General features: G+C 41.5%; 1 protein-coding gene across 1 annotated transcript; it reads left to right on the top strand.

The window, feature by feature from the left end:
- Positions 1–436: 436 nt before the first annotated feature.
- Positions 437–8,481, top strand: nkx1.2lb (NK1 transcription factor related 2-like,b). Its single transcript, XM_082556315.1, has 4 exons — positions 437–1,470; positions 1,581–1,893; positions 3,422–3,644; positions 7,404–8,481. The coding sequence occupies exons 2-4, from the start codon at positions 1,594–1,596 to the stop codon at positions 8,141–8,143; spliced, it is 1,263 nt and encodes a 420-aa protein (XP_082412441.1). The 5' UTR covers positions 437–1,470; positions 1,581–1,593; the 3' UTR covers positions 8,144–8,481.
- Positions 8,482–12,216: the final 3,735 nt, after the last annotated feature.

The raw sequence follows: 12,216 nt of genomic DNA, 5'->3' as shown, positions 1-12,216 counted from the left end.
CAGCTCTCTGATTGGTTAATCATGTCCCATTGTTTCAGTCATTATTTTACTCAACTTTTAATTTCTTCCTCCCAAGGATCATTGAGCAAGGCAATTACATGGAGCTGACCTTGTGTATTAGGACCGGGGAGGAGGACAGGAAAGATGTCCCGTCACCTCGCTTTCTTCCTTCTTTTTTTAAATATTTTCCACAACAATATTTTTTTTAAAGTGTGGCGTTAGAGCTTCCATCACCATTGCCCTCTCCTCTGTGGCTGAAAATGAGAGTCAACGGAATATTAAGTCCCTAGTATTAGAATAAACACGTCGTGTGTTAAATCAAAATCCAATTCTGTGGTCTATTATTTTCTGGCATAGTAATGACTGCCAAGGATTAGGAATCAATATTTCACTGCAGCGGGGACATTACCGGCTTTATTCAGGCCGTAATTGAGTTTTGAGAGAGGCCCTGCCCTGGAATCTGCATTAAAGATAAGCGCCCCCTTTCATGTGGATGCACGAGTAAAGTGCGAGCGAGGCGGCGTATTACACATTAGCTATAAATTAGAGCACACGGCTGTTAACCGCTAATGTAACTCGCTGGTTAAGGCTAATTCTAGAACTAATAACTGAGCACTGTGACTGTGTTCCAACTATCTGTACACCTGCTACACCTTTACGTCACCTGTTGGCGAACAAAGCAACATTTCACGAAGCGTCGACCTAAACAATTTAGCGTCGTGAGATCCGCGAGGCGACACCGCGCGCTGTGAAGTGGGGACAGCCAGCGCGCTTCCCGCTCTGTCTCTATTTCTCCGCGTGCTCTGATAGCGAATTGGCCCGGGCCACACAGCACCACCCGCGCGCTTGCAGCCTCGAGATAATAGCCTATTAGTGCAAGTGGGATTAATTTGTAGCCAATTACAACCCGTAGAGTTGAATAAGAATGCATAAATAAGGAGGGAGATGGCGACGCACAGGCCTACACACACACACGGGGACAAATGTATGGTAGAGGCTCCTCGAGTGGCCTGCTAAAAGCCAAAAACGGAGACAAGAACTGAGAGAGAGAGGGGGGAGAGAGAGGGTTCTTCACTTAACTAATGGGGGAGAGAGAGCAAGCGAGGGGGGAGCAGGCTAGTTTTAACTATTAGAGAGATAGATCAGTCTGTCCCGCCTTCAACTCCTGTCAGGCTTCCAGAGCGCGCAAGGCTGGAGGTCGGAACATCGCGCGCTGTTTATGTGTGCGTGCCAGTACGGGATAACGGCACGGTACGAGACGGACAGACAAAAGATCGCCGGAGACGCTGAGTTGCAGCGGCCGATGTAGAGGATGAAGGCCGGAGAGAACAAGTTTAAAGTTTGACGGAAGCGAGAGTCCAGCTAAAGCTCGTATTCTGCCCAGACTGTCCGGATGCCAATGGAAAACTTTACCTGGGTGAACACACCGCTTGAGACAGAATGCTGACGGGACACATGAACCGGCCTGTGGTGTGAACTTGTTATTTGACATGAGTATCATCCAAGCTCTTTAAAACGACTTGGTGTTGATTTGTTTCTTTAAATTTTCATCTCTAACGGATTGTTATTATATGGGAAAGGGAGAGTAAAGTGATGAACCGGGACAGAGCGGATGGGGTCCAGACCGTGATAAGCCGGGAGAGAGCTGCGGCGGGGCCAGTGACGGACGCCGTGCCACCCGTCATGAGTCGGGACAGAGCGCTACCGGCGCCCAGCGGCGGGGACGGCGTCCAAACTGTGGTGAGCCCGGACAGCGGTGACTTGTTAGACGGAGCCGCCGCAGGGGAGAAGCGGCTCTTCTCCAGCGCGACCGCCGGCGGCAGAGATGCTCAGGCCACGGAGAACCACTCGGAAGCTCCACCGACGAATCCGGTGTTGGCCCCGCCACAGCAGGTAGGCTAATACGGGCACGAGCAAACTTTGTGAAGCGCTACCGGAGCGGTGCGTGACGGTAGCAGCAGACAGTAACGGCAGACTCTCAGGTAGCCTATATAGACCAGCGGACAGGACACAACCGGGACACTGCAGCATAAATAAAGAAGCATCGAGACAGACAGATATTACATTACAGGAAAGAAGGATGGCACGAAAAGTAGCTGGGCGAGCAGAAAAGTAAGAATTCTTAGCACAGGGAGCAGCCGAAGCACCGAAAACGGAAGACGGTTTTTAAAATAAAATTATTTGGTTACTTGGTCCTGTTGTGTAACTGCTATGATTCTTTGTTTTTAAAATGTGGCCCGTGTTGTCAGGTTATGGGTCATATTATGGAGATGAGGCCTTTAATAAAATGCAGCTGGAAAGTGTGATCGGAAAGAGACAAAATAAAAAGTTCTAAATTAAAAGCATTCAAATTCGCTCCCGTAAAGGACACCGACTTTTATTTTGTTATAATTATTATTGCTCTAATTAAAGCTATTAGATTTTTTTCGTTCGTTTCTGAACGAAATTAATTGAATTCAAAATAATTCAAAGTAGGCCTGTTTGTAAAGACGGGCGTTTCTCTATATTTTTTCCATAGACGCGAATTTGTTTATTCTTAAATAAAACGTGATTGTGTTTATTCGCAGCTCTGATTGTGGCATTTTTCCATTAGACTATTCTTATCACCAGTTGTTAATACGCCCCTGGGTCTTTCTCCAGAGGCTCCCTGGGATTATTTAAAGAGAGAATATTAATGTAGGATTATTCATGTCGACATGCTCAAGACTGGCCTCATTAATAAATGGATGATCCTAATCAGGATGTAATGCAGGGAGGGGTGGAAACAGAGTCACTGCACCACCTTTTATCTGTCTTTTACACTTGGCTACCTTTTTGGCTCCACATAAATTATGATATAAAAAGTCTGAACATTTCTACATCACACTGTAAACCTTATGCCCACATGCAGGTTCAAACAATCTGGTAAAGCAGTATTTTACCTTAAGTGTAAGCCTTCCCCTGAACTCACATATTTTCCAACCAATTACGTGTGGAAATGTAAAACTGAAGTTTTAGAAATCTATAGACTGCACTACTTAAAATGGGATTGATTCGTTTTTCTTCTGATAGCCTATTGACCGCTACACAGCCTGCGCAGGAAATGCAGCTGATCTGTGTTCATGTTTGCTTTATGAACACACTTTACCGTCTGTTTTATTGGATGTGATGTGTGCTACCAACACCTAACACTGGGATTTGTCTTTGACTTTAACACTGCTTACTACTAATAGTAATAATAGTAATAATAAAAATAATAATATTTAAAGTGATCATTATTAATATTACAATTAAATATATAGCAGTTAAAATGCGTGGCAAAACGTAATTGTGGGGGGACAAGAAAAAAAAGCAAGTTCAAATAAATTCAGCTATACGGGATAAAAGGCGATGATGTCTTGTTTTTTAACTAAATAAATCATTCCCATTTGTTACTCTCCAGGGCCCCATCGGGCACCGGACAACTTCTTTCTCCGTGCTGGACATCCTGGACCCCAACAAGTTCACGAGCAACCGGCGACACCAGCTGCAACAACAGCACGTGAGCCACCGCGGCGAGCTCGAGCAGAGCGTGTACGGAGCGGAGAACCGGAGAGGAGGAGCCGGGGAGCGCGAGCCCAGCCTCGAGGCCAGCAAGGGCTACGGTGCAGACGAATACCAGAGCAGTAAGTCTCCGTGGACTTCAAACCAAGTCCATTATCGAATCATTTATTTTTAATTTCCTTTAATTTCCCGCCATTGCGTCAGTAACGTCTTTTCCTTCGGGCAGCTGAATTCAGTCGAACTGCTCCTGTTACGGTTCAAAGTCCCGTTTCCTTAGAAACCACTCTGAATGATTCTGCAACATCCTTTAACGTTTTCAGAAATTTGACCTGTTTTTTTATATGATTAAAATAGGTGTGCGCGCGAGCGTGTGTGCTCGCGCGTTTGTAGTTAGTAATTAGGTTGTTTATTTTCTGTGTCATTCAAATCATATTTATTCTTACCGGTGAATTAACTGATTTATTCATGTATAGTTAAACATGAGTGAAACCTAACCAATGTAACCGTTTTACCCCAAATCGAATATAGAGCTTTTAATATAGCCCGTTTACGCTATTTATCAATAATACATGTGTTGTGAACACCGCTAGGCTTTTCCGACGGAAGAAGAAGGCCTTTCTAATTGTGATCATATTTTAAGGGCACTGCATTGTTGTGTGTGGTTTCACTGTGACCTAAGGATTCTGGTTTTAATTACCCACCAGTTGTTGTTGGGCTTTTGCTTCGTCCGTAAATATTTTCTCACTAAACCCTGATGTCACACAGAAATCTGTGTTCCAGGCCACTTATTCGGTGAAATCTTGTGATGATGTAAGAGATGAGAAAACTACCGAGTACGGACCATTAAAACATGGAAGAATGGGGAGAACGAGCTCTCTGGTTTTAAGTTTAAAACAGCATCTGTTTTTATCTAGAATTAAAAGGAGCAAAAAAGTTAATTGGCTGCAGTTCCTGTGTGTGATCGGTATTATTGGACAGGTGTGCACTAAGTTCATGGACCCCACGTAAACGCAGTAGCTCCAATCAGCTCCGTCTCCTCGATTTCATATTATTATAATATTGGACGTTTTCCTCCTTTTGTCCTCTTTTCTTTGTTTTTTCCGTCACATTTTTATTTTCCTTATTTATTTATTTTTAAATCTCTCATTTGTTTTAATTAAATTTTCCGTACATTTTACAGATTTCAAATCAACAAAATTCTGACTTTATTTTTCAGAAGCAGACACAGGCATATACCCTACATCATAAATAATTATAACTTCGTGATATAGTCGAGCTGGGTTAAAAACAAAAGCTCAAAACAAAAGAAAAAGAAAGAAAACAGTAAAAACATCACAGGAACGCATGCACTGCTGTTGTAGTTTGTATACTATTATTCTGTTTTATTATACTGACTGCCAAAAAGTATCCCAGCACAGTGAAACTAGCGAAATACATATCACGTACAGACTATAATAAATATAGTGGTAACATAAGGCTTTATTTTTAACGACTGTAAAATCAGGCCTTTTTAAAAATAAAAATTTAAATTAGAATCAGTATATGATTAAATGGCTGGCGTGTTTTTGCAAAAACAAACCAAATTATTATTAATTTCTGTTTGTTATAAAATGGACAAGAAACCATCTCACCAAGCATCATGGTTCCTTTATTCTTAATTATTTTTATTAATATAATAATAATATTATTATTATTATTACATATGAGAAAAATGAAAAAGTGGACATTTTATGAGTAAATTACATGTAAAACATAATCTTATTGAGCTATCTTTTCTGCACACCTGTAAACCTGCTTGTTTTTTAAATTTCTCTCAGGTTCTTCTGTCTACATCATCACAGCTAAACTAACCCTTCTGTGTTAGCTTTCATACATATTTTGTCTCTGATTTAATCTGTAAAACTACACAGTCTTACTCCAGATGATCTAACACATGCTCAGTCATTTTTCAGTGGAAATCATGCAGGTGGATTTGTCACTGGTTAATAAATGCTTTTATTTTCTCACTTTTTTTGGGGGGGGGGGCGGTTATAACAATATAATGTCTTACATTATACATTTTTAAAAATATATAATTTAGTATTATTCAAGGTGCAGTTTACTTTTTCTTGCCATTTAAAACTGTTGATGTTGTCGAGATTAAGGACAAAAGGAACAGCATAATTGGGACATAAATATTCAAACCAATAACGTGAAAAAAGCACACACAGTATCTCTCTAACATTAGCAATAAGAGCATTTGCAGGGCTGTAAGCACATGTGTGCTGTACATGTTGAGGTGGACTGTGCTCGGTGTTTTCATGACATGTACGTGCACAATGCACAAACTGTATGAAAGCTTAGCGTGAACGTCCAGATCGTTTTTGTCCCTAACGTATAATTGCAGAAAGAGTTACAGTTTCATTAAAGACTAAAGCACCATGTGCTCCTCTGAAGGGCTGACGTAAAAGCAGTCGATTTGCAGCTAAAATATTTAATTGGACATTTAAGAGGTCCAACAATGTCTATTAATGTTTTTCTGCTGATCTGTGGTACCTTAAAATCCACCATATTCCAATGCTCCATTGTTATTTTAGCACACTATTAGTATTCAAACACAATTTCTTTTGCCTGATAATCATCTAGTATATTTTACAGTGCACAGTAATGTACGGTGATCAGTTTATGGTCATTTCATACCTTTTCGTTTCGTCTGAAGATACTGTTTTCAGAACCTTCTTGATCTAATTGCCTTCTTATTTCTGTTGATTTTATCGTTTTATTTCCAAATATTGCCCTCACTCATTTAGCCACAAATGAAGTAAGACACCACAGACTTATGATGCAGTAATCGTGTGATGAGTAAACTCCAGAAAGTGGAGCACATAGCAAAAAATGATGATGGATACCGGATGACACAGTGATTAATACTAATGGAGAGTTGGCAGCTCAGTATCAGCAGCTCATTCTTGCCCTCTGGCTCTTTAGCACTTTACTCAGGTTAGGCTCATGGCTGCTCTGTCTTTGGAAACTTGACGTGTTTATTCATTCAAGATATTTTTAAATTCAACTGCAAGTTTCTGAAGGAAGCGTACAGTGGCCATAATTGGGACCGCAGTTCAACACTCACTGATTATGCTGGGAAGAGACTGTTTTTCCATATAGCAGATAATTAAGATAATTACAATCCTCAGCTACATTTTTAGATTAATTGGCCTACCGTGGCAACGGTAATTATGAGGAGATAGGGGTAAATAGATGGGCCAGTAAACTTAGTACTTAGAAGACCACTGTTTGCTTTATGGCCAGCATTGCTTCTTCTAGCTCTAACCATTTCATAATCCATACCACCAATTTATTACTGCAACCAAGAAGCTGAACCTTAAAGTATTTATTTGAAGCCAAACCTTCTTTGCAGTGAAGAAATAAAAATGTTTCTGATTGTAACTGATGAAATAAGACTTCAGTTTGATATTACAGAAAAGATCAATTAAAAAGCTCTAGTCATTTTATGAAGTCTCCATATTGTGAGCTAACTTGTTCATATGCATATTTGTCAGATGCTAATAATTTGAATTACACAATATTTTGGTATCTTTGTTTCTGTAGCTGTGACATTTGGTACCAAATCTAGTTTAACTGGCTTAACTTGCTAGTGCAGGACCTTGGTTAAACCATGGGTTTTATTTAGCCTGCCTAAATATCTTAAGGTATTGGTAGTGATCCAGGTAGTGAACTACTTACGTAAGCCTAAACATGAGCTTGGTATGCCTTAATCTGAATAAACCACTTCATTAAGCTACTGTGGGCTGTAGAGACAAACCACCTGTACAACCATATAGGATGGAGAATCTGTTGGATGTTACATGTGGCTGAACTCTTTGTTGTGTGCGTTCTTCTAGAGGAGGGCTTTATATACAGAAGTCCGGATGAGGAAGACTTCCACAGATCTGGGACCCCGGACTCAGAGGCTGCAGACGGGCCCTACAGCAGTGAGGAGAGCAGCTCGGCTCTTCCCAGTAATGGAGACAGAGAACTAGGCCAGCACAGCCACCAGGATCCCAGCAGAGACACAAAGACCCCTAACGGAGGCCCCACAAGCCAGATCACCAGTCCCCAAACCAATGGGGGCCAAGGGGCCAAGCCCAAGAGGAAACGCTCTGGCTCAGACTCCAAGTCGGGGAAGCCCCGCAGAGCCCGGACTGCCTTCACCTACGAGCAACTGGTGGCGCTGGAGAACAAGTTCAAGTCCACACGCTACCTGTCAGTGTGTGAGCGCCTCAACCTGGCCCTGTCCCTCTCCCTCACTGAGACCCAAGTTAAGATCTGGTTCCAGAACCGGCGAACCAAATGGAAGAAGCAGAACCCTGGAGCCGACACCTCGGCCCCCACGGGAGGAGCAGGAGGCACGGGAGGCACAGGGGGAGGAGCGGGAGGAGGCTTGGGAAGCCTCAGCCCTCTGAGCCAATCCCCTCCAGTCAGTGGGCATCTGGCCATGCACACAGGCTATGCCGGCCACCATCACCCCCCTGCTGGGAGCCTTGTCCAGCTGCCTTTCCTCACCGCCAGCCACGTCCTGTCTCCCTTCATGCTGGGGACACAGAGTTATGCTGCACCTGCGTTCTACAGCACACACCTGTAGATACACACAAACACACACAGAAGCCCTGACTGAAATGTCCCAGTATGAACTGCAGCACAGCGTTCAGCTCCTCCCCCTTTTTTACCGTTTAAAGGCTTTAATTTTATTTTGATAGAATGTTAATATCTTGCAGAACTGTACATAAATCTATGTTCTAGCTCTGAATGCTGTTTTAAACACTGTAATAGACAAATAGTTGATCTCATTGTTTTCTTTTCTAAAGTCTGTAAAAATATTGAATGTTTATTTAAGACTTGAGAATGGCTTGATCTATTGTCAGTACCATGTAACTCCAGCTGTGATCGTTTTCATTTCTTTTATTTATTGAGGTGGTTAACAGTTTCCATAAAATCCTTGGATGTACTGAGTCCTCAGCTCAACATGGTATTGTCCTTTGATATTAAAATGATGACAATTAAACAGAAAAGTATCCCAGTAATGTTTTTTTTTAATAACAGTGAGCTGAAGCGTTGGGTGCTGCAGTGCCTCAGAGGTAAGTAACTTCCATGCAGGGTTTGGGTGTGAAGCTAATCCTGGGCCTGTTGGTTGGTTTGGATATCTGTGAGGTTTCCTGTTTGTCAAAAACAAACCAATAAAAAAATCCAAATGGGAACTGGAAAATATTTATGCGAGGAAGGGGTTTGCAAACAATACAAATCTCAAAAACGATAAAGATAATTACAGTGAAATGACTTTTCTGTCATAGAAATATGAGACGTGACGAATATAACGTCGATTACAATCTTTCGTTAATGTTTTGACAGACAGCACAATAGGCCAATGACAATAAGAATAGCACTGAGCCGAGCCAATCATGTGCCTGGAAAACAGACTGAGCCGCGTGATACGGATAAGTTGAAGTAGTGCGCACGGACCGCAGCGGGAGCCGCACAGCACGTGCAAAGTCCACTAAGAGTGCGCGAGATTTTCTTTTAATAAAAGGAAATTTGAAAATTGAACATTTTAACGAAAACTGGAGCGACAGTGTCACAATGTCACCATTTTTGTTTGTCTCAAAAGACCAGAAAACTGTTGAAAAGAAGCGAGAGTGCAGTGAGAGTTTGCAGTTTTTGCTTCTTTGTCGGACTTTAAATACTGTGCTTGAAGCATGTGCCCAAAGAGCCAGTAACAGGAGCATCTGGAGCAAATCCCTGCTGAACAGAGTGTCGAGCGGCCTTTCTTTAAACATTTCATTATTCCAGATGATTTAGTTTCAGTTCAGCTGAGTGTATGTCCGTTTGTTTATGTTCTCCTTTATTTACATTTGAGCGCCTTTAATTTATAACAATATTTTTTTTTGAAATTTTATCTTGTAATGATGTCTACAATATTTATCCGGAAGTGACAAAAATGTTTTATTTGTCTGTTTTTGTAATACTTGAAGCTTTTGATTGGTCAGGATTAAATAGAGCTGTATCATGTTCCACAGGACATTTATGGTCTGACACAAAATGAAAAACATTTAATCAAAATGAATCTTTTATCTTCAGTTAAAAAAATAACAATAAAAATAAATAAATCCAACTTATTTTAGCTCACGAGCCTCAGGAGTGAAAGTCTTCACAGGACTCTGCAGTGTTGGCAAATCGAAGAACATATTTAAGAGGAAACGGCATCAAATCTAGTTGGTTTATCAGTCATCGTTAAGTGTAAGCATCTCTCTGAGTGGGATTCTTTTGTTTCGTGTTATTATCAGAGAAAAGCGCCAGTGTTAGTCTCTGTTGCTTAAAAGGGGAAAGTGCTGTGACAACCAGCCTGCTTTCAAAGTGTTTGTGCTGCTGTTAAATATGAAGAACATGATTCACACACTGCGTATAAAACACGGATCTATAGCCACCCTTACTGTAGGCATGTGTACATTTTTTTCCTCAAATGGCTATTTGCAAAATAGTTTTAGGCATTTCTGCATTGGATGTATTTTTCAGCCCTCCGATCAAAATAGGAACAACAGATGAAGTAGAGTCTGCAGCATGATGTCAAGACCTCGACAGGACGCTGACAGTCAACACAGAAGGAGGTCAAATGCTCCAGAAAGACACGCCTCCCGGATATTAATGATAGAAAGCTTCTTAAAAAAAAGCAGCGGCCACCCTTCAGTAGTAGCATTTTTTCATTTAACAAAAAGTGATATAGAGTAGTATTTTTTTAGTTTCACATGAACTTTGCATATTCATGCAGCGTCTGTCAGCTAGCATGCCTCCATCACTTTCTGCAGTCACTCCACTGCAAGAGGCCACACGTGTTTCAAAGGTGCGTTGATATAATCCCTGAATAATTTGTGCAGCGTGTCCGGGTGCAGTGCATATCACTTTGACTCCCACAACATCCCATCCTGAACTTAAATGGCTTCATATAGAATACCAAGTTAGAAGACGGTACTCTGTGCACTCATCCAGTAGCTTAACAATCTACAGCCAATCATATGAAACTGCTTAGAGCAACTGAAGTTCTAGTTTGGTTAATAGTTTAACTTGAAAAAGCTGTGTTGAGGTTTGGGTTCAGATCTCAGCACAGCTTAAACAAAAGTGTTGATACACATTTGGCAGCACAATTAATGCTTGAAGCTATATTATCACAGTTTTTCCCCACAAACTGGTATAAATGAAACAAGCCCAAAACAGATAAATTAGTGTGTGTGGGAGTGACTGACTTTTAGAGCTACAGCTCCTTGTTTCAGCACACCTGTCAATCACGGCAGCCACACCCCTGATTTAAGCTTTCCAACTGTCACGAAGGAGGAACCCGCTGTTATGCAGCAGGCTGTAAACATGTTCCGTAGTTTTTGCTGTAAACTGGACGTTTTAACATGACGGTCATTGAGGACTCACAAATTTTTTTTAACCAGGATCAAGTGGCCACTAGAGGAGCTGCAGGTTTTAGCATTTCTTATTAATAATGATAATAATAATAATAATAATAATAATAATAATAATAATAATAATAATAACCAGCAATAAAATGATAGCTGATGTTTGGACAGGTGTGGATCCCAGAATCATTAGATTTGTTATGTCATCATTGCAAAAGTACCGACTGAATAACACGTTCCATGTGCCTGTTAGACAGCACAAAGGAACAACCATGTTCTGCATAGACAAAATTGCCGCCTTTATGGATAATATAGAAGTCCAAGGGATTTAATGACGCTGAAACAGTCCGGAGTGAGGTGGTAGGACAGGCTAAGAAAGTCTGTGTGAGTGTTTCAGGAACGGCATGTCTGCTGGGGAGGAGTGCTGGTGGATCCTCGTGGCATCAGATCAAGGCAGCAGCAAGCAGTGAAGCCTGGAGAGGCAGAGCAAATCATGGATGAGATGAGGCTTTAAGGTGTCCCATGGGAGGCCAGGACCAACCCTACAAAATCCACAATCAGAAGTCAGCGGAGTACAAGTTCCAACCATTCATCCATCCTCTCCTGCTTATCCAGTACAGGTTTAATGGGGGCTGCAGCCTATCCCAGCTGTCATAGGGCCAGAGGCAAACACAGAACACTCACACTCACACTTACAGCCTATTAAACTGACCCCATGTAAGTCTTTGGACTGTGGGAGGAAGCCAGAGAGAACCCATGCAGACATGGGGTTCTCCACACAGACACGCTGACGATGTGACCCCAGAACCTTCTGTGACACAACAGTGCCAACAACGCCACGTTGCCCCTACCAGGCATCATTAGTTGTGCTATGAGAAATGTAGGATCTTGTGTTACTGAAGCTAAATTATTTAGTTTCAACCATTTGTGAAAAAACATTCTCTGTAAGACGTGTAATTTGATGGAAATGCATAACTGAGCTGTGAGCTCTTCATTAAGTGCAGAGAATCACAGATCACAGAGAAAAGATGCAAATCATTTTTCTTAAGCTGCAGGATGTCTGCTGTTCTCGTGATGTCACTGCAATGTAAACCAAATATCACCTGTCTTTTCAATATAGTGTTGCAAATATATATTTATTTACTCCCCTTAGTTGCCACTTATTCCTAAAATAGCTTCACAGGAGAACTTTCCCACAGTCAGTGTTGTTGTGTTCAATGAATCTCGTTTGAAAGGACAGAAAAAAGGCAAAAATGTAACAAGA

This window comes from Aulonocara stuartgranti (genome assembly GCF_965226115.1).
Source record: "Aulonocara stuartgranti genome assembly, chromosome: 2".
NCBI lineage: Eukaryota > Metazoa > Chordata > Actinopteri > Cichliformes > Cichlidae > Aulonocara > Aulonocara stuartgranti.
Note: the sequence above shows the minus strand (reverse complement) of the source record. Positions and strands in the feature narration are given on the sequence as shown.